Source organism: Malurus melanocephalus, unplaced genomic scaffold (assembly GCF_030028575.1).
Source record: "Malurus melanocephalus ecotype Western Australia unplaced genomic scaffold, MMel_1.1 scaffold_48, whole genome shotgun sequence".
Lineage (NCBI taxonomy): Eukaryota > Metazoa > Chordata > Aves > Passeriformes > Maluridae > Malurus > Malurus melanocephalus.
The window spans coordinates 367034-390231 of record NW_026623280.1 but is presented as its reverse complement, the minus strand read 5'-3'; the positions used below and the strand labels follow the sequence as shown (position 1 = coordinate 390231).

Here is a 23198-nt window from a genome sequence, read left to right as displayed (position 1 = left end):
GGAGCAGCAGCTGGGGACACTGCCAGCGGCGGTGGMGGCGGGCGGGGTGCCCGGCGGGGCGGAGGTGGTGTCCAGAGGAGGGGACCGCTGTCTTTGCGGCCAAGAGCCCGGGGCTGCGGTGTTCCCGTTCCCCTGTGCCGGGGTGCGGTCATCGCCCGCTCCGAGCGGCTCCCGGTGGGCCGAGGGGTGCGGCCGCCTCCGCTGGGACAGCGCCGGGACGGTCCCGAGGCGACGGGGGCGCGGCCGGGGGGCGACAGGAGCAAACCCCGCAGTGCCGCCTTCAAAAAGTCCCAGTGTCCCGAAGTACCTGCATTTCTTCGAAGGGCCGTCTCAGCTGCGGGTTAGAAAACCCCACAAAGTTTTCGTGTTTTGGAGGAACTTTTAAACAGGCGCCGAAGTCCGGCTAAGCCGAGAGGCGCCGGCTCYTTGCCGGGAGGCTGTGTCTGTGGAGGTACTGGACCAAGCTCTAATCGCTCAAAAGCACTGCCGTAAGCCCAGCTGTTATCCCTCGTCACCAGGGCTAATCCATACCCCAGTGTGGGTTTAAGCTCGCTGTGCCAGTTCAGAGGGCTTGACTCGAAGCCACGTCSTGCTGCCGGTGCCCTCTCCGCCCGTCCTGGGTCCGTCTGTCCGCACGAGCAGCGGGAGCGCTGGTGCCAAAGGTGAGGCGGTGGAAGGGATGGCTGGGCAGGGAAGGGACCGGACGGGGGACGGGGCGCTCCGGCCGCTCTGCCACGCTGGGCTCGGGTACGGCGGCCTGGATCACGGATAAGCACCGGGTAACCTGTTACGTAAGGACAGGCAATCGAGGAGGAAAGCATGGTTTGTGCTGCTTTATGCTTGTGCCATTWAAAAAATCTCTCAGATTAGACACCTGCCCTGCTAAGTGTCTGCAGCGTGGAAGTCCGGTGTTTGGTAAACCCAGTGAGGTACCACTGAGGTCACTGAGATAACTTTGGAGCTATGGCGGTGTAACCAAGGATAGAACACACTGTGCATCTCCTAACGCTGATACATTAATTAAAACCTGTGTCCGGACAGCGCTGTTCAGTGCTCACAGAGACGGCTCTCTGTGCCTGCAGGTGGGACATGCAGCTACTGCAGGATGGAAAGCATGAGCTTCCCCAGAGCTCTGCCAGGTGCTACCAATGCTGCGTGTGATCTCCACAAAGACAGGCTTAAGTTCTCAAACTGTAAATTTAGCATTCTTCTTTTGGTTGCTAATTTTAGAAAGATGTGTATTTTTAAGTGACTCCTGTCACAAGGGTCAAACGTTAACAGTAATCCTAGTATTCTGCAGTACAGAGAAAACTCTCACTACAGGAGTAGTTCTGCAGTGATCGAGGAACTGAGGCAGAGTGAGACTTCGGGGATCTTCAGTTCTGGTAGATACTGTAACTAAGGTTCAGTTCTGAACAGAAACTTGCAGGTGTCTGTTAAAATGCATTCTTCACCTTATGATGCCATGAGCTCCTCCTGCTTTCCCAGGAGCATCAGTCCTCAGTCTGGATGGAGAATGCACGTCTCACCTGCCCATTTTCACAGCACTTAGTCTGGTCTTTGCCACAATATATGAATAAAAAAAACTTCAGAGGACCTGATGACAGGTGGTATCTGCCTTTGGGTCAGAGTTTTAATCTCTTTATATAATTCTACAGATATGAGTATCCGCAGCGGATGACAGTATTAGAAACTCCAATCTGTGACATTACTGCCCCTTTAATAACAYTGTGTAGTTGCAGAGACTGAAGAATAGAGAAAAATGAGCTGGGGATCTCTCAGAGTTTTAATTCTGAAATCCTTTTGTGTTAAAGCCTTCCATCAGATGATATTACAGCTTTATTGCAGAATACYTTTTCTTTGTGGTTTGAATAATTTTAATAACAGAAAAGCTGTGGGTCTGTGTTACCTTCTGAACTTTCATTTACACAGCTGAATGAATGGTGAGGAATACTTGTCATCCCTCTGTCCTGAGTGGAAACCTGGCTTTGTAGTCTGCAGAGATCAAAGCAAGATACAGAACTGAAGGCGTGTTTGATCCACCATGGCAACATCTGAGCAATATAGAGGAGTTTTAATAACAAGTCAGGCAAACAGCAATYCAGTGTGGTTTGCCTTCCTGTCTTCTGCAGGTTTAGGTAACACTTTAGTGTAAGTTGTGTATGACAGAGTKCTTTCATGGTTGCTATGAGAAATATTGTTCCAAGCATGAGTGAGAATTTGGCATTAAAATAGTCCTGTTTTCAACAAATGGAACTCATTTGCTTTGATAAGTAGACAAGCTGTAAAATACTGCTCTGCCTCATGAGCAGATTTGATTAGAACCCACCCTTTTGCTTCTGCAGATAACACAAAGATTATCTTCTGCAGAGAGKCCCAGGCATTAGGAGAGCTCCAGGCTATTGGGCCCTTCCTTCACTCTTTCTTTGAGATCTGTAGACTGGATTTTCATCTGGAGTCAATCAACACAACTCTCATTTATTTCAATAAGGCAAATCTGTTGTACTTTAGTGCAGCTTTGCTGTAGATCATGAAGCTGTAGCTGTTAGAGCAGCTACTTTTTCTCRTTGTGTTTTGGCCAGTGACTGAAAAACACTTGGTTCATTCCTACCTGAACTTGGTCCCAGTTTCCACTGGATTCTTGCTTCTTTACCTCTCTGGCAATCAAAATTCAGATGTAAAATGCATGATAGACTTGTTTTCTAGAAGACTGAAGCTCTAAGAGTGTATTACAAACTACACAAATGCAAGGGAGGTGAGAGCAGTGCTTTTAGTGTGTTCTCAAAGACTTTAACTACAAAACAAGAAAAAAAAAACCTTTTGAGAGCTACCAGCTGAAGAAAATGTGACCTATGCATGGATAGCATCACTGTTGTGGTATTTCCAGAAGGCCACTGGAGCTTTCCTTTGGTAGAAATGGTACCACTTTTGTTTCTTTGTTGTCCTGCAGCATCTTTGGTTTACCTAGCGGTGATTTTCAGTCCTGCACCTTCACTAAAGGCTCGGCTCGTAACTCTGTGAAATTTCTCCAGACAAAGAGCCAGTCCATTTCTGTAATGCTGACCATGCCAAGCCTGCTGGAGAAAAGCAAATACCGAACTAAAGCTGCATGGCTGTCACAGCCTTTTTGGGAGCGCTTGTCACTCGGGAGCAGAGCCGGGCAGCAGCAGGAGCTGTCAGCCGGGGGCAGAAAAAGGGGCAGCACAGCCCTGAGAGGGACAGACAGGCATTGCCTGGCATGAGAGGACCTGCTGGGTGCCACCGTGCCCTGTCACAGCTGGCTCACTCGTGGACACTGYTGTGAGGTGCTTTTTGCTGTCCTTAAACACCTGCAGCCACGAAACTTGAAAATGAGTTTGCATWTAAAGTGTTCGCTTCATCCCCTGCCCTTCTGTTTTTCAAAGCTCCTTGCTGATTGTAACAGGGTCACGTACCTGGAAGCATTTTAACCACTGTGATTTTCAATTTTTTTAGYCCAGAAATAGCTTGTGTCTGTCACAACAGGGGAATCAGTGTGCTTATGAAGCAAAACACAGATTCTCTGCTGTGGTCTACAAGCAGACCCCTGAATGCCCTCCAAAGTTCTCTCTTTGTTCAGCAGGTCAGAATGAGGAATGCTGCTGTATTAATATCACGGCATTTGCATTGCTTTTGAATTTTTTGATTGAAAAGCTCTACCTACTGATTTTTTCAGCATTAATTGCCTCATAACATTTCAGGTGGAGGTTATGATTGTTTCCATTGAGATTACAATCACATGGCAAGTAGCTGTAAACACCTCAGTCTTCCAWGCCACTGAACAAGAAAGGAGATTCCAGACAGATAGAAAGTAKGGTTCTTTGGGCCCTGGTAAGGTAAAATCCTCTACATGGAGAGAATAATGGCAAGCAAYTTAAAACAACCCCGTACTTCATAGAATATCCTGATTTGGAAGGGACCCACAAGGGTCACTGTAGAATAGTTCCAGTACCCTCACAAGACATCCCCAAGTGTCACACCAGGTGTCCAAGTGCTCCTTGAGCTCTGTCAGGCTGTTCTGTGACCACTGTCGTGGGGAGCCTGTTCCAGTGCCCAGCCACCCTCTGGATGAATGAACCTTTCCCTGATATCCAACCTAAACCTCCCCTGACAGAACTTCAGGCCATCCCCTCAAGTCCTGTCACTGGTCACTGCAGAGAAGAGATCAGTGCATGTCCCTCTGCTTCTCCTTGTGAGAAAGGTGCAATGAGGTCTCCCCTCAGTTTCCTCTTTTCTGGACTGAAYAAACCAGAAAGTGTTGGAGAATAGAGAACAGGGATTCTTTTGCAAAGCTATGATGGACTATATAAATAAAATTGAGAAGGTGTTGGCAGCAGTTTCTTAATTAGAACTTGCTAAGATTCTTTGGAACAAAATTAAAATACCTTCATCACGAGAGAAATAGATTTTGAGGTTCATCTTTGATGCTGTTGCTACTTAGCTATTTCATGCAGATAGAGCCAGCAGCATAACCACGACCACAATTCCTGCCTGAGCAGCTGGATAAACATTGCATCAGTTAGCAYAGAATTCAGAGATGGGAGTAGCCAAACCAGTTTTAATCTACCTATGAGTCKCAGTCCAGGCAGATACTGGATACCCTTTGCTATCTGAAGGATACTGGGTTTTCCTGGACAACGTAATCCAAACTTTACTAAAGAAGAAAATAATTTAAAACAAAGTTTAATATGCTCTGCAGTKTCACATTATCTATTTTTCTTGTGACTTCATGTCTTTTAAAAAGTACAATTATGGAGACAATTTGGAGATTTGAGGTGCTTATTTTAGAAATGAGTTTCCCTGTTACCCCATGATCTGGCATGAAAAGGCTGAATGGGTATCTTGCATGAGCAAATTCTGCTCTCTGTAGATGTGAGAAGCKCCCACCCATGAGCAGGAGGGAAGGTGTTTCCCAGCTCCTCAGCCCAGTTTTTTGGTGTGCTTTGGGTGATAGTGGATTTCTTGGGAATCTATCTATAGCTGAGTGACAATTGACATCACTGGATTATGGATTAGGCTCCTGTCACCGAACCCCTTAAGGCTTCTCCTTCTGCTCCAACACAATTGCCACACCCCCAGGGCTCCTGAGGGTCACACAGGATTGTCAGCAGCATTCCTGGGCTTTGGAGGCAAAGGTGAATCATGGGAGACTTGTCAAACCAAGGACATACCTTTACAGAGAGTCCTACTGTGCTCTCATTTTTTTCAGAAATGCACATTTTCCACTCTCTGCCTACATTTCTCCTGTCCTGCAGGGCATTACAAGCTGGGAACAGGAGAAGGATCAATGGAAAGGATTCTTTTATTCTCARAAGTTAATGTTTCTACACACTAGACAGGCCCTGCTGATTGACTCATGGTTTACCAGAAAGCAGCCCTGCTCCAACACGTCTTAGCAAGCAGTGATCCAACCTGCACGAGCCCGGAGGAGACTGTGTCTGTCAGGTTGTATGAACAGCCTGAGCAGGCCAAGGAAACCTACTCCCTGTGCTGGTAAAAGAGCTAGGAAGGGCTGAAATCCTGTTTTAGGAAGGTGAAAAAAACAGATAAGAATGTTGATATTTTTGATGATTCTTTGGTGCACTCTTTGGGACAAGAAGAGGAAATCACATGGGGCAACAAGAGAGAAAGTAAAAAAAAAGGAAGATGAGGTGAAATTGTTCAGAACACGCCCTGAGAAAAGAATGGAGAAAGCTGTAAAGTACATGAGGAGAAAAATGCTGGAATTGCTGACAGTGTAGAGAACAAAAAGAAATTTTGAAGAAAGACAAAACAGGAAACATTTATGTGAAAAACTCTCAGAGGGACTTACTAACAATTGCTAAAATTTGAAGCAACCTCTCAGAGGCTTTGAGAGAGAGAGAGAGAAAGGAAGGTGTTCCAGGCTTTAGCATAGCTGAGGTAAAGATGTGCATAAAGCTCTGTGAGGTGGTTGGTCAGGCTTGCAGTGTGAGGGGAAGGCTTGTTTTCTAGAGAGAGATCTAGGATCAATGACAACAAGGTCTGGAAATCCAGATCTGTTTCTGGGGTGGGACTTACATAAACCCCTCTGAAATTTTGTTTGAGTAACACCAGTAGTTAATCAATTGGATTTTGTCAGCTCCCATGATAGCCTCTAACAAGGAATTAGAAAATGGACTATTTGTACAACAGAATGATCTGTATTCAGCTGGGGCAATGTCTCTTTTTAAAAATAATTTTAATGTGAATACTTGCAAAGTGGTAATTTGTCCTTCTCCCCAGTGAGAAAGTCAGGCTGTAATTTCGGCCTTTCTTTGTCCACATCTTGCCAACAATCCTTTGGGTTTTTCCACATGGGAAAGCCATTTTGAGCCACTTAATGATTAGCCTGCCTGTGAACTTTAAATTAAAACCAGCAGCCACAATTAATGGGCCCACAGTATCTTCTGCAGGCTGCAAAGAGCAGTAGTGGGAAGAGTGGYGGCTTGTGGAGCCTGCTAAATGGAGATGGCCATTTGCCAGCTCTCAAAAAGAGGAGGTGATGGATGAGAGAGGGGGAAGGAAACAATCTCATACAAACAAGACTCCCTCAGGAACAGCCAGCACAAGCTGCCAGTGTGCACGAAATGCTTGCATGGGGTTCTCTGTGATTTRAGAACAGGCCATTTCAATTTCAGGTGAGGTGCTTGCCTTCCTTTATATTCTCATCTGGAAGAAGATTTTTTTTATGCCATGTGATGGCCCCATTTGGGGTCAGTGGTACCCATGTTCCCATACCAAAAGCAAATGTGCCTGTTACCAGGGCTTTCTGAAAGCTCTGGGCCTGGGCAAAGCTCTGCTTCAGCAGGCTTTGGTATCAGCAGGCAAGGTATTATTTTCCAATGTTTTTCTGTTTATTCTCTGCAATACTTGTGATAGATAAAATGGTTGTCATGCAGAGCACCTTGCTTTGAGGAAGACCTGTGGGGRAAAAAAAAAAAACCCAACAAAAATCCATAAAAGCARTAAGAACAGCCCAGGAACATGTAAAACCCAAGTCTTCTTGCTCTGACCACTGAATTCCCCTCTTGCTCCTCTTCTAATGAAACAGCTGGTGAGCTAAGAATAGCGGGAAGGGCATTCCTCAGCTTCACAGTTGTAATGCTTTAYACTGATTTACCCCTAATGCCACTGAAGTCAGCAGAGTTAAACCAATGTCAGACCAGGTCACAGGCAGAATAAGCTCAAATTAAAATACAGAAGGGCATGTTCACCTTCACTGGATAAAGGCACAAATAGAAATAATAATGGTACCTTATGCTGTCAGGTACCTGTAGAGCTTACAAAAATTACTGTCATCACAGAAGCTGAAAAGAAATAGGAGACTTTAAATTATTTACAACAGCTTGTGGTCTGTTATGCTCCTCATTTTTGTTAGCGATACGCAGGGGGTGATCAGACCAAGCAAAAGCTCTTCATCCTTCATGATATGTAATGGTGAGTGGAGGCCACCAGGATCAGGGACTCAAAGCCATCAGCACTCAGTGCCAGCACCAGTTTGTCCCTGTGTTGGGCGAGTGAGCCACTGCAGCGCTGCGTGGTGGTGTGGAGAGGCTGGTTGGAGTCACCCTGGTGATCACACAAATGGAAGGGCTGGAAGGGCTGGCTGGAGCCACCCTGGTGATCACACAAATGGAAGGGCTGGAAGGGCTGGCTAGAGTCACCCTGGTGATCACACAAATGGAAGGGCTGGAAGGGCTGGCTAGAGTCACCCTGGTGATCACACAAATGGAAGGGCTGGAAGGGCTGGCTGCTCCTCCTCCAGGACACACAGATGAGGAGGAGCGGGATTACTCGCGGCAGCTGCCGGCTGTGACTCCTGCCATAAGGATAATCACAGCGATCTCTCCTGCACAAGCCCTGTAAAGCAGCCCCAGGTGCTCCTGTCGTGGGAGAGCATCTGTGGCATCACACTCCGAGGCAGCTTCCTCTGTGGCCTGTGGAAGTTTTCAGCCCTTTTATGTCCTCCTTCTGAAGGAACTGGTATTGCTCGCTCAGAGAGATAGGATATGGGACTAGAGAAATGAGCCCTTTGATGCAGTTTGGCAAATTTCCTGATTATAGAAAAGCYTAAGTGTTAGAGCCTGAAATAATTACCAACATGGGATGGGATACTGTACAGACKATCCAGGTTTTTGGAGCATTTTCCTTTAATGGTGTTAGTATTAGTATTTTTGAAAGAGAACAAGGCTATGGCAAGTGAATGATGCATGGAAGCATCTTTTCCTCACAGTCAGGGCAYAATCCTGTTGATCATTTCTCATCTAGGGATTCTGGGAGCTCATGGCTCTCAGAYTGAGAGGGAGTACTGTGCACTTATGAGCTTTTGGTGATTTTCATTGTCACTAAAAGCCCTAGACCCCAATGTGGAAACTTAAACCAGAAGGACATTTTTCCCCATTTCGTGTCTCTCCTTGTGTCTGTGTCCCAACAGGGAGGATTTGCTCAGGCCCTGCAGAATCAGACTCTTTAATCCCTTGCCCTCATGTTAACTTTTGACGCCATGTCCTGATTGGGCTGCTGCCAGGAGCAGCCTTCCAGTAATCCCAGCTGCAATCATTATTTGTGCCACCCCTTGTCCCCAGGGGCTAATGGAAGGGAACAACAAGGCACGTAAGAGCACTGTGTGAAGAAACAGATGCTGTTTTGCTCCTGTTCAGCTCCCTGGTGCCTGTTTTGGATTCCATTGTGTTTAAACTCAAGCACAATAGGTAATAACTTTGTTCCATGCATTGTCCTCCTGAAGGGACAACATGAAGGGATTGGCTGGGTGGGGAGTTAATTCCATCTTTTTCTGAGCTSATTGATGCAATTGGTTCTGTTTTCTAAGTGCTGGCTGACCCCCCAGCAGTAAAAGCCTCTCACTTAGAAGGARCAACAGTTTAAACCTCAGTGTGCTTCTGCTTCCCTCTCAGAGCAGCCTCAGCTCCCTGGGCACTGAAGCAGAGCTCTGCAGCGAAGCTCACAGCTGGACTGCAGCTTGTGGCAGGTGCAGTGGCCTCTATTAACATTTGTTAATAACTTTAAAGCCCTCCTGGCCTCGTAGCTGATGGTCCTGTGAGTGCTGCTCTGATGTTACAGCAGCAGCAAACCTGCCCAGGTATACCTGGGCTGTGTGCAGGGTTCTGGTAGTCACRGGGGGCTACAGCAGTGGCTTCTGTGAGAAGCTGCCAGAAGCTTCCCCCACATCCAAGACAGACAACMCCAGACAGCTCCAAGATGGACCCAGAGCTGASCAAGGCTGAGCCCATCAGTGCAGGTGTSCCCTGCAGCCTGTCCATGGTGGAGCAGAGATCCAGCTGCAGGCTGTGGGGACCCCATGCCAGAACAGTGGGATGCCTGAATGAGGCTGTGACCCCACGGGAAGCTCACGTTGGCAGAAGTTCCTGGTAGGACCTGTGGACCCAKGAGAGAGGATCCCAYGCTGGAGTAGGTTTGCTGGCAGGACTGGTGACACCACGGGAACCCACAGGATCCATAGGCKGGAKCAGCCTGTTCCTGAAGGGCTGCACTGCCTGTGAGAGCCCCAGGCTGGTGCAGTTCATTGAGAAATSCAGCCCATGGGAAGGACCCACACTGGGGAAGTTCAYGGAGAGCTRYCTCYTGWGGGAAGGACCCCACAAYAGAGCAGAGGAAGGATGTGAGGAGGCCTCCCCATGAGGAGGAAGGAGCTGCAGAAACAGCATGTGGTGAACTGATCACAACCCCCATTCCCTGTCCCCCTGTGCTACTGGGTGSGAGGAGGTAGAAAATTTGGGAATAAAGCAGAGCYCAGGAAGAAGAAAGGAGTGSGGAGAAGTTGTTTTAAGRTTTGGTTTTATTTCTCATGATCTCATTGTGATTTGATTAGTAATAAACTGATATACCCAAGTCRAGCCTGCTTTGCCCATTACAATAAATGCTGAGTGATTTCTCTGTCCTTATCTCCAGCTATGAGCCTTGCCTTACATTTTCTCTCTCCTRTCCAGCTGGGGAGGCSAGAGATAGAGCAGCTTGGGTGGGCACTTGGTGGGCACCAGCTTCAGCCCACCACACCAGGATACTTATCCTGCCTCCTCCCTAAGGATCTCCTGGCTGGAATGTATCTCCCAGCAATCGTCTGACTCCATGCATTGAGTTTTTACAGGCAGGGTTGCTGCAAGGTCGTGCCCTCCCATGAGGGTTCAGCCAGGTGAGCCTGAGCCCCAGCTCTGCTGCGTGGGCAGGASAATGCTTCCCCAGCCCAGCCTGGAGGGACCGAGGTATTCTTGTAATCTGACTAAAGTTGTAAAGTCTGTGACTCATTTTAATTACAACGTGAATGGAAGTTAAGAGAGACGGTGCYTCTTCACCCTTTTTCTTGCCCTCTGCACAAGCTGGCTGAATGAGATTTCTCARGGTGTCCAATTATTTCCAAGTGGTTCCAGTGGCAATTTTAACAACAGACTGGAGGGGGTGTGTGGGGTGAAAATGTTCTCAYTGAGATGTGTTGATGATGGCACTGTTCTTTTTGTCTCCCTCTCTCCCCTCCCAGCGAAGACACGCAGAGCATTATGTCACTGGCATCCTGGTTCAGGTGGAATGAGCCCCCAAACCGCATTTCCCAGAGGAACCCCACAGAGATGGTGGTTGAAACGCTCATGATGGAGCTGAGCTGGCAGATCAAGCAGGCAGAGAAGCAGCAGCGAGAGCGGGAGAACGAATACCGCAAGCTCAAGACCGGGGTGGATTACGGCTGGCTGGTCAGCTACCCAAAGCAGAGCTATGACATCAGCCCYGGAGAACGGCTGCAGCTGGAGGATATGTGCACCAAAATACACCCTTCCTACTGYGGGCCTGTCATACTCAGGTACAGGAAAAGATGGGGTGATACTGACCTCTCATTTCCCCCTTTTCTCTTTATGGCACGTGAGGAGAGAGTGAGCGTTGCTAGGACCAACAGAACCAAAACTTGGCATCCTGCGTCGTAAGTCGTGTTGGGACAGTGTCTTTGTCAAAGAAGAGAAATCTAATGTTTTAAGTCAGTTTAACATGACATCTCTTCCTCCAAGATGTTACTAAATGCCACTTCCCTCTGACATTGGCTTGAGTACTTTGTGCTCCTGAGTAGCCAGAGCAGCTTTACCCTGCCTGAGAAACAGTTACCATCTCAGTATTGTGAAGGCCTTTTTTTTTTTTTTTTTTTGCTTCAGACTTTAGAGTCTTAGAGAAACTGAGGTTTAAAGGGACTTCTAGAGGTACGTACTTCCACCTCCTACCTGGAGTAAGGGCACCTGCAAAGTTAGATCAGGTTCCTTAGGGCATTGTCCTGTCCATTGCTGCATATCTCTGAGGGTGGAGGTTCCACATCCTCTGAGAAATCTCCTTTGGTGTTCAMCCCCTCCTCAATTTACGCTGTCCAGCAGGTGTACTGAGGCATTTGTGCCCAGTGTCCAAACCAGCCATAAAGTGTTATTATATGTTTCAACCTGTGAGCCAGGTATTCCCAGAGAATGTCTCCCTTCCCTACCCTGCCTCTTCACCCTTGACATGGATTCATGGGATGCACATGGGGCATGCAGTTGGTGTTTCTCACCTCTGCCATGTAGATGCAGACACAGCCTCTCAGACTTGCTGTTGAGCCTTTCAAGTCTAGACTTATTGCTGCTTGCCAGCTGAGCGAYCTTCTGTGAAAATGCCTTTAGATATTGTTCTGATCCTGCTGTAGCATCCAAACTGGAAGGGAGGGGTGTGGCTCTTTCCTTCTGGGGGGGGGGGGCTGTTCTAAGATAAACCATTGCACTTGGAATAGTACAAGTGAGGAACAGGGACTCTGAATTCCACCTCAGCCACAGCAAAGTTGTGAAATGGGCCCTTACAATCAATTTCCCCTGTTCCAAGGTGTTCTTCAGATGGAATCCTTGCAGGACATATCCAGGAGGGCTCTCATCACCCTGCAGTCCCTCACTGCATATGCTGGCACCTGTTTTCCCATGAACAAATGAATGTATGGCTCCTGAACTGCAGCTGTAGAAGTGTTGGAAGTAGCTGGTCCTCTGTCTTATAGTGGGTGTAGCCAGGAAAGAATGACAAAATTTCCTCTCTAGCCCCCATCTTCCCTGGGGCTGAACCTTGGAAGCAAGYGGGCACACAGCCTTGGCTCTTGCAAAGGTTGCCATGGAGGCAGAATCAGAGATTTGGGATCATTCAGTGACCAAGACCTCTCCAGYGAAAATTTGCTGGAAACAGCACCTGCCTTGTATTTGTGTAACTCCAAGCTGTGCTGTAAACAAGCCACTTCAAACCCCTTGGGATTCAGAGCTATCTTTGCCATTCCCAGGGCCACTGAGCAAGGCCTGTCTGGCAAACAGGTTATTTCCATGACAGCAGGCTTTGGTTTTTGGTTACTGGAGCTGGAAGGCCCCGAGGTTTATCCTCTTCAGGGAAGTATTAAGCTGAGTCATATACAACTTGCTGCATTTTTTTTCTATTTTTTTTTTTTTTTAAATTGAGACAGATCATGCAAGAGATGCGATTTCRGTGCAGCTTGTAATGGTTATTCACCATGGTTCAGGATTGAACATACTGCTGGCAGTAGATAAATGTACTCAACAATGTTGGTGGACTCTGTGTGGGCATGATTGAAAAAGGCTAAAACCACCCTCTTAAAATTCCTCTTACAAATTGCTGTTGTAGAGTGCTGTCATAAATTGCATTACACTGTGATTCAAGAAATAACACATTTTACAGACCTTGCATGGTTAGCAGAGCCACGCTAAAAAATTGAGGATTTCAAAACCTTTGTTGGTTCAATTCTATGATTGAGAAGGGACATAAACACAAAAATGGTGGAACTGGATTGGGTCAAAGGTGTGGCTGATCTGATGTTCAGTCTGTATGTGACAGTGTGGCCAGTGGCACCACTGTAAGGAAAAGAGCAGAGGACAAGGAAGCAAATCCAACAGCAGGGACAATTACACCACCTCATATATAGCATCCAGCTAACTGGATGCCTTGTAACTGGGAGGCTTTTGAAACCACAAGTGGSCCTCCTGTCCATAACTGGCTTTTTCCTTTAGTTGTTTAGGTTGTGGAAGGTTTTTGCTTTTTGAACACACGTAGACTTTTAGCATTTTTGGCACCCATGGCAGAGTTCCACTCTTGAACTAGAACTCTGTTATAAAAAACTGTGTTTTGCTTGTCTTAAATTAATATACCCTAGTTTTATTCAATAATGCTTTCATCTTGTGTTGAAAATGTTAAGAGTTGACTCCTTTTCTACCTTCTAACCAAGAGCTCCATGATTCCATAGAATTCCCATTAGTGATGAGGAGACAGAGAAAAARGAATGGAGCTTGTCATGTTAGGAGGTGAAAATGTACAGGAGAAAGAAAGARCATGCAGTTTAACTGAAAGACCACCAAAACTGGATAAATTCTCTTCTCCAGAAATGACATAAAATAGAGATTTTAGTAACTTCCCCCAAAATTCCACAAGAGGAGTTTAACAGGAATGCAATGAAACCTCCACATTTCCAATTAAGTACTTTCATTACAAGATCATTGCACTGCTGTTTCCTCTCGAGTACTCTGTGACATCCTAATACACGTGGCAGCTTTTAGAAAAATCTTTCACCAAAGAACTGTCTGTGAGCTTGCATTCGGAAATTCAAATGCAGAGCGTGTACCCTCCCAAAGTCCTTGGTTTTGACTGAAATAGAAAGCTTGATCCTTTTGCTTCCATTTTAGACATCTGAAGAGCCGAGGTCCTTTTTGAAATCCTTTTTGCACTCGACAAGCACATAATTCTGAAATAACACAAGTAGCAGGCAACTTGCAAGGCTGCAGAGTTTGTTTTGTTTATGTCATGCAAGGTCTCCTTCTTTGCGAAACTCYGAGTTCAGAGCCAAAGTCAGAACAAAATATTTTTATATGAGTTGTCAGAGATGTCACTTCATTCCCTAAAGGTCTAAATGATTATCCAAATTGTCCTTTCCTGTGGTTAGTCTTATCTACTGAGAGSAAAGTTTCTCTACWTTTGTTTCTTTAGATGTGGAGTAGRYCAGAAAGGAGCACTTCACAAACGAGAGGGTTTTTTTCCAGATCCAGATTGCCTATTTCATATTTTGGGTCAATGAAAACTCCTCTTTGATTCCCTTGGAATTCTGGAAGGCTTCAAATACACTGCAAATAGCATCAGATATCTGGAAACTGATTCACCTCATGCAAATAAAACTATTGCATTCAGGGGAAACCCAGCTTTAGGTTACTGSGTTAGAGATTGCTGACTATTTAAAATTAAATCTTGAAGCCAACCAAAGGARATGGAAGTTATTTTGGTGAGGCCTTTAATATTTAACTGCCATGGTTAAACTGAACAAGTAGAATAGTAGGGTGTCAATAAAAAATGCCAGGTTTTTTTCATCTTTACCCTGAGCTTTAGCACTAGTCAGAAGTATCTTTAATTTCTTTCAGTTTCAGCAAAAGTGAAACTTTTGGGTTCTGTCCTCCTCTGCCCAGAGGAAAACAAAAAAAACCCAGTATGGAAATGTGAACCTGCATTTTGRTGATCTGAGTTGTTATCAATATCACAGGCTAAGGGCTGTAATTTTGTAAGCATTGTGTATAGCTGAAGAGGCCTTCCTAGTAAGCTTGAATGTAAGACAAATTACTAAAATCAGAAATGGATTTATTTACACTTAGGAGCTGAAGTTTGAGGTGATGTGACATGAGTGCTGCAATTATTGTGAATACTGTAATTTTTTGGGAGTCAAGGAGCCTTCTCTAGCAAAGCCTTTCAGAGCTTTACCCTATCAACAGAATTACAGCTCAAAAGATAGAYTCAGGAATCAGCAGCTAATTATTAGCACTAAGCAACCCCATGTTTTCTTTGAATGACTGCACCTATTTAGAGCTCCCCATTCAGGCAGGCATTCAGGAATACCCTGAACTATAAGCATATTGTTTAAGTACACGGACTTCCACTGGATTTAACAGGTCTTTAAAGTTCAGGCTGTACTTAGGGAACCTAATGTACAGGGGACCTACAGAATAACACAGGCAGGTGATAGTGTTTAAAAGGTTAAAAAAGGTTTAAAGAAGCAGTGCCAGTACGAGCTAAGCACGGCCAGATTCTTAAAGTCTAACAGCCCTGTGAAGAAACAGAAGGGTCACAATTTAAAGAACAAATTTGTATTTGAACTGTGATTAAAACTCTGCCTGGGCTGGAGAATGTGCTCATCCCTGTGTATGTCTACACATCATCCCCAGGCCTCTGTGCTGGCTCAAGGGGATTTTTGTTGACAGTTACGTCTCAGACTGAGATGTATTACAGGATAGCTACCAGCAATATCATAGCCACAAATTAGATAGACAGGTCTGCTTTTATGATGAGTAAGGAAGCCCCATTGAGCTGTTTCTGGACAYGGTTGTGCAGTTGCCTCATTTGGAACTATCCCATGCAAAAGTAAGGGTGTTAACCTGTGCTAAAAGACAGATGAGCCTTGTGCAAACTTTTGATCTTAATTCCACTGAGCAGCTTTGTGTGGAGTTTGCTTCCCAAGATACAAGCCCTTATTCCTTGATTCCAGTGCTTTTCTGCTTTTATATACTGGGTATTTTGTGCAGAGAACAGCTGGATCTGCAGCACCTCAACTGGTGCTCACTGATACCTGGGAAAGATGGCTTCAGTTATGCGTAGGTGCCTGCAGCAAAAACATCATCTTTTTCTGATACACYGACTGGTTTAGCTGGAGCTCAGCCCTCATAACCCATCCATCTTATCTGTTGAGAAATATTTGTGGTGTGCACACCTTTTGGACTTCCTACATGAGCTGTCCCTTACACAAACGTGCTGCTGATGAAGTTAGTTCATCCTCTTAGGGGAGAGAAAAGGGTCCCCTTTCCCTTCTCCATCAGAATGAGAGTGGCTTTTCCTAGTGTGGCTGGCAGATGATCTTTTGGATCGCTTCCTCTTTGTTTCTTAGACCTGCTCAAATCCATACGAAGCAGTTTTGGCATTGGTCCTGAAAAGTTAGAGGTAAATCTTAACAGCAGACTTCACAAAACTAAGCGAAAAGAGTGCAAACAGCCTCGTTGTGAAGGTGGAAAGTTACCCTGATTTCAGAAAACTATTTCAGCTGGATTGGTTGGGAGTGTTACCAGCAACACAGGGCATTAGCATTAGAGCTCTCAGCTCAGGGAGTTGTTTGCTGTCACATCATCCATTTTCCCTCTGTCCCCAGGCACTGGTCCAGTAATGGCCTGATGCGTGCTGCTATCTGCTCTGGAGCCACAATCCAGCAGTGTGACTGAAAGTGGAGACAGTGACGAGGCCTTTTGGGTGCACAACAGCCAATACAAAAGAGGAGGATGTACTGATATACATATATAGATATATACATACATATATATAATATGATAGCACTTCTCTTTAAAATACACGTAGAGATAAAATAATGGAATGACTCATTCTAGTTCTCCTCTGCAATAGAAATCCTTTGAAGCTGCTTTCCATGGTATATAAGAATTCTGAATAATAAGAATGTTTAGAWGACTTGGGTTTCTATGGACTCATCTGTCTGTGCTTCAACTAGGATAAAGGGAAAAAAGTATTTATTGTAAAAACTGTATTTTAGGCTCTTTGATAATGCACCTGAAGTGCCTCCTCAGAAGGCAGGAAGGAAGTTTGTCCAGCAGCAAGGGAGCAATGTTCAGCACATCCCTGTTCCTGCTCTTGTCTGTTAACCCTCAGTAAGAGATAGTCTCTTGACCTCCCAGGCTCTGTATAATTCAGTTTAGCATCACTGTGTCAGTAGTGTATCAGTATGAACAGTTGTTCATGTATCAGCATGAACAACAGCCCCTCAGAGGCTTTTTGCATCCAAACATTCGAAGTTCAGAGGTTTTTTTTTTTTTTTTTTTTTTGTGAGGGGGAAGTGGAGGGAGACTAAGAATTCATCCGAAGCAACTTGTAACAGTTAAGGCACATTTTAGTGATTTTGGTAGATTTTGTGTCAATCTGCTCCAGCTTGACACTGAAAGGGACTGGTGCTTCTGCTGTCATGGAGTTCTCTCAGCAAGCAACACTGATGTCTCCACAACTGCACACATAGCTGCCAGTACTTGCTGGGAGAGAAATTCCTGGATACAGCAGGATGTCAAGATGCATATCCAATTTCAGGCCTCCACAGTAGGAGTCAAAATACATGAATGTACAATAAGTCTTTTGGGCTTCTCTTTGGCCTGCTTTCTCTCCTTATTATCTTGRGTATCCTTTGGCACACCATTAAGTAGTGCAATTCCATATGTGTTAAACTCCTTCTTACATCCTAGGGCTTATCAAAAAACCAAGAGGCAATATCTTATTCTACCAGCTTCTGCTGTATTAGGCTTATTTAAATACAGTCCTGCTGCTTTCCATCCTTGTTAAGTTCTGTTGGAGAAAAATATCAAAATGCTTACCTTATACACTTGAGCTTCCCTGAAGTACAAAAAACCCTGGATTTTAGTGACATACTAGTTTAGCTCTGTGTCTGCTTGTAGCTGTAATTTTTATGTTTAGAACTGATTATCAGAAGAGTAGCCAAATACCATCTGTCACAAATGTATACTATTACAGCACAATTAGAATATCAATGTGACCGGCATGGGAGCCTTGGGAGTGGATCCCACACTCTCCAAGCTGGGACAATTCACCCAACAAGGTGTTAGGAATGGTATGTTCTCTTCATTGCCCAGCCAGTGGTCTGTTCAGCGGCTTCAAGAAAACTATTCTGSTCTGCATCTTATCTTCCTCACCTGCAAAATAAACAGTGGTGATTCTTCACTTCCTTGGTATTAARCTAGCCTAAGAAATTTCATAAAACTCCATTTTGAGCCTTTTGCTGMGAAGGCACTGAAGTAATTCAGAGTTCCCTAATTAGACAAAACATTGTGCTGCCAACCAAGATGTTTTCAGCTGAGCCAGCCCATTATCTTGCAGAAATCCATAGGAAGATGAAATACMACTTTGCTGGAAGTAAATATTGAAAGACTACCAAGCAAAGTGACTGGATTTCCCTTTGTCTAGAGGCCATTGGGTAATGCTACAGGAAAAAGAAYTGGAAACAGGAGAAGTCTAATGGGGCTTTCCCTGGTCTAACCTCAGCTTCTGGTAAGCTGCAGGGACTACCTCGAGCAAGGATGTGCATTTGGACAATCATGTTTAATCAGCAGTGATGAGGACATTTTCCACAAGGCTTGTCCAATAATTTTGTTTCTTAAGCTACTGATAGCACTGAGCTCTGGTTTAATAGGTGGTGTGTGAAAAGACCACTTCCTTCTGTTTCGAACTTGCCTTCTAGCTTTGTTTGGCTCTCCCTATTATTTCTTGTGCTTATAAGAAGCAGTGATTCATTGCTTCCTTACATTTCCTGGCTTGCTTGTTATTTTGAGACCTCGGGCATATCTCCTCCTTGTTGTTGTTCCCTTCAGTCCAGAGAGTCCCATTTAGCAGGAAAGTGCAAGTCCCAAGCGAGGCGCAGTGATTTGGCAGCAATCTGTAATTTGATGTTTTTAATCAAAGCTGTTCCTTGCCTGTGCCTCCAGGTTCCGGCAAGTCGTTGCTGAGTACGAACCAGAAGCGCAGGAAGTGTCCCGGCTCTTCCGCTCYGTCCTGCAAGAAGCTGCTGAGAAGATCAAAGAGGAGGAAGAGGCCAAGAAGCTTGCAAGGCAATGGAACACAAAGAACAAAACCAGCCTCTCCTTAACAACGTTTAAATCTCGGTCCAGGATTTCSCCATTCATCAGTGACATCAAGACCATCTCTGAGGATGTGGAACGGGGCACCCAGCCCACCAGGAGGGTTTGGAGCATGCCAGAATTTCGGAACACCAAGGATTTCTGACTCTATACTCAATAAGGTTTTTAGACACTGATCTTTCAAAAACCCAGTTAACCCTTTTTTAACTCTRCTGTTTCTTCTTTTTTCCTCCTCTCTTTTCCTGCCTGTCTGTCTTGGAAGCTGTGTCCATAGTAACCGCTGCTGATGCCTGCAGTCTGCGACACCATTTATTACCAAACATGGTAGCCTTTCCTTTAACTTAGTAGCTATCCAGTAACCTTAAGGGCAAGGCTCACWTACTATCTCATTTTTATTACTACTTTCTTGTGGAAAATGAATTAGTTTTGCTGTGTCTGTCTTCTCCCTTTCCCCTCCAGCCTGGATGTAGTTATCTATAAAAACTTTTGGCTCAAGCTACTGAGAGCTGCTGGCAGGACCAATCTTGCTGAAAGCAAGACAGCCACTTAAATGAGTGAGGCTTGAAGGATCAGGTTTATAAGTTAAAGCTAGTATCTGATTTGGAACTGAACTTGCTTTTCCAACTAATAGCCTTCCTCAGTGCTACAACAAACTTCACAGGTAACCTCAGCACTGCCCTTGATCTGCTTTTTGCTGACAGTTCACAAGCCAACCCTGGYAGAAACAGACCCAAGCTTTTTAAGATTAAAGACCAATAATGTTCCACAACAACTGGTTTATGCATGTTCAGGTTTCTTGGGTATTTTCAGTGCAGGTAGAAYCCCCTGAACCCTGCACCTGCAGAGTAGATGGAAATAGATCAACCTGCTGTGTAGACACACAGGTGGATACCTCGGTGCAGTGTCAAGGGCTGTTCTGGGGCCTCAGTGCTCTGTGTTGCTGAGGTAAGTGCTCCACCTCACACCTCAGAAATAAATCAGTGGGCTGAAATGAATGTTTATGGCCAAGCATGAAAGTGTGCTGAAGGAGAGCACCCACGTACAGAGAAGGGTGAAAGGACTCCTCAGAATTCATCTCCAGGGCTCTCTCTACAGTGGCAGCAGTTGAGATCATTTGAACTCACGCTTGCTGCAGCGAGTGATTGAAGGGCTCTGGCAGATGAAGGCTGTKCTGAGACCTTCAAGAGTCAGGAAAATGCCTCTAAGGAAAAGCTAGTAAGGCCCTAACTCAGCATCTGCAGGGAGAGCTCTCAGCAGCAAAGGAAACAGTAGGACATGCTGTGACAGTCAAGTGTCCTGCAGAGAACCCAAGGGCTGGGATGCTTAGTGGTGACCAATGGGAGATGGGGAATGAAGAGAGGGATTTGACTGTATGAGTGGGTTTTGGGGTATCATCCCAGTGGGGTATAGTCTCCTGGAGGACCCTGTAGCTTTGTTGTTCTTTTGTCTGTTTCCAGCTATTTTTCCTTGGGGATCTGTGCAACAGCATGTGGGTTCTACAGCCAAGATTAAAGCCCTTTGAAGCTGTGCCAACTCTGGGAAGAATTCCAGTACATGAAATCTATCCTAGACTAGAAATGTGCAGTTTCTTCCAGAGGTGGAGGAAGGCAGCATAAAACAAAGATCAAGATCAAGCCCCTAAGCTCTCTGAGACTGGAATTCTGGCTCTTCCTCTCTCCCCTCTGGGCTATGTAAGATTGAAGATGAGGCTTTCTTACTAGCACCAGGCTGCAGTTTCTATCCCTCAGTAAATGTTGCTGCCAGCAACCCTCCTAGGGACAGAAAGCAGCTCACTTTTAATCAAAAAGTCAGGGCTTCCAAATACAACATCCAGTTTGGGACAGGCTATTTCAACTGCAGGTCCATGAGGAAGAGTATAAAGCCTCGTGACAATCAGCTTAGTGTTTCTCAGCTGTACGTCCTTGTGAAGTAATGTGATTGCGTAGATGAAGTAAACACAAAGGCTTGACATACTTAGCATAACCTTAGCTGTCTAGAATATGTAGGATCTTTAGCAAGGGGTCACCACAATTTGCAGAAAAAAATCTTGTTTGGAAAAGAGCCATATTTTTTTTAATATATTTGCAAACCACTGTATGTTACTGAAGGCTGAGACAAGTTCATTAATTTCATGCTGCAGTTCTGTTTTCATTTTATTTGCACTTAAGTTCTGTTTGACACCTTCAGTATCAACCATATCGATGCGATGTTGGATGGACTGCTGGGAGACACGGGGCATTCTGACACACTGCCACAAAGCTCTTTGTTACAGTGCAGTGTCAGTAGTGTGCTCACCCTTTCTTAAGGAGAATCAGCTGCACATTGCCTCCCTACAGCAATGTACCAAGCCAAGGAAATCACTGAAGGGTGTTCACACTATCACAGCAGCCTGTGATCATGCTGTGCCCTTCATTAACAGCTTCCAGCTCGCAGACACCATTCTGGTGCAACAGCCAGCAAAGGAKCCAGATCTGCCCTTTGGTCAAAGCCCTGCATGTTATGGAGGTCAGGCTGTGGCACTGCTTGTAATAGTTATTTTTCCTCAATTTATCTATCATTTCTAATTCCAAAATAAAATGTAATCCAAACTCTTAAACAGTATCACTCTCCCTGTACTTCTGTAGGTTACATTGGGCTCATAGTAGGATCTGATGAAAAGGGATTTTCAGATACCAAGCTATGAGAGCTCTGTTGTTACTTCGTGCTATCCAGTTCTCTTACAGGAGYAGAAGTAGGACCATGTCTGCTTGTAGCCAGCTGCTTGGAGACTGACTGTGAGCTTCTGCACTGTGCATGCAGCAGCAGGCACTGAAGCAGAGCTGGGAGGTGGTCAGGATGCACGACTGCTGCCCTGTGCTTGCAGYGCTCATTTTCCTTAGAAATGCTGTAGACTGAACCATAAATGATCCTTTGGTCACAGTATGTAGCAACAACTGCCCACTCATGTTTGCCTTGTCCTAATTCCACATTTGGTGTGACTAATTCAGTGTCAGTTCAAACGAGGAGCAAGAAACTCCTGACTGTCCCCACCCACTGTGCTATGGTCCATGGCACTGGGCACACACAGCAGGCAAACCAAATTGCTTCTGACTAAAGCCAACCCAAATTATCCATTGCAGGTGGCTCATAGACCATAACTCTGGACTAACTCTCATGTGTGAAGACTGGGTCCTCACTGGTAATTGTCTGACTCTAGAGCTCTGCTCCTCCTGGGCTGCACTACTTGCTAGTGTAGAAAACAAAAAAAAMCAAACCCACTTTACTACATGGCCTTGATGAGACCCTCTGATCTGTTCTTAGACCCTCCTGTGTCTTAATTGTTTAAGAAGAAAATATTAGCTAGCAGCACATTAGCACTAACAGAAGCAAACTGAACAAGAATCATTCTCAATCCTCAAACATTCTCTCACAACTGAGAAAGGATTAAGGGTTTTGGTATCAGCTTAGAGCAGGTCTGTTGCCCTGTTGCTGACAGTGTTGTGCTGTCCCAAGGACACTGCTACACCCAGGAAAAAGGAGTCCTAGACTTGCTATACCTAGTAAGTAATGGCAACAGCTCAGCTGCACTCAGCTTCCAGGGGCTAACACTCCTTACAGGCCCTGCTCTCCTGAGGGTGGCTGTGCAGCCCTGCTCCTGTGGCTGCTGGAGATGAGCCTGGCCACAGGCTGCAAGCCAGAAAGGATGTGCAGGCAGGAGGTGAGGTTCCTCACCCACATCAGCACAGAGTTCAGGCAGCCTTCATGGGGAATTGGAGCAAGCTCTGAGGGAAATACCTGTCTGCTGACATTGCACTGTTTATACATTTCGTTATGGAACCTTGGAGAATTAAAGAAAAGCTGTGAAGATAAACCAATTTATTTGTACTTGTTGTCTTTAATTAAAGATCTCCTGAAATATAATCTGTCCAYATCCAGCCAAACACAACAGCTGTTCCACTGCCCTACAACGTATGTATCAAAGGAGGAAGGCACTAATGGTAAAGGCATTTGATCTAAATGAAAAACCTCCATCCTCTCTCTCTAGGCTACAGATGCCCGCCCTCTATCTTTCTACCTCTAAAATCAGATCTCAAGACACAAGGTGATAAATAACCAGGATTAAGCAATTGYAAAAGTCTGAAATTCTCTGAAGCTACACAAAATCTTGAACTGAAGTCTTCAGCGTGCTTCCACGCACRTCTTACATTAACCAGTATTACCACAAAATGAGATGATATGAKACAAAAGGGATGTTTTGTCTCCTGATACCTTTGAGTCACTCTGTTGATTCCATACCTGACCCTGTGTACTGGAACACYTTAATATCAGCAGATGGCCCCAGACAGCTCAGGATAGTCTGTGCTAAGCATCGTATATACAAAGCATGCATGTGTTTAAYAAAAAGGGAACCATATTTTCCCTCACATGAAGTATTATTGAAGMATGAATTGCATTGCTTAGCACATTCTGCACATCAGACAAATCAGTGGTTCCAAAAAGGGA

At 45.3% G+C, this 23198-nt stretch overlaps 1 protein-coding gene across 1 annotated transcript; it reads left to right on the top strand.

Annotated features, from left to right (window-relative positions):
- Positions 1-27: 27 nt before the first annotated feature.
- On the top strand, positions 28-21866 carry RD3 (RD3 regulator of GUCY2D). Its single transcript, XM_057365091.1, has 3 exons — positions 28-662; positions 10532-10846; positions 18564-21866. Exons 2-3 carry the CDS (start codon positions 10551-10553, stop codon positions 18859-18861), a joined length of 594 nt encoding a protein of 197 aa, XP_057221074.1. The 5' UTR covers positions 28-662; positions 10532-10550; the 3' UTR covers positions 18862-21866.
- The last annotated feature ends 1332 nt before the right edge of the window (positions 21867-23198 follow it).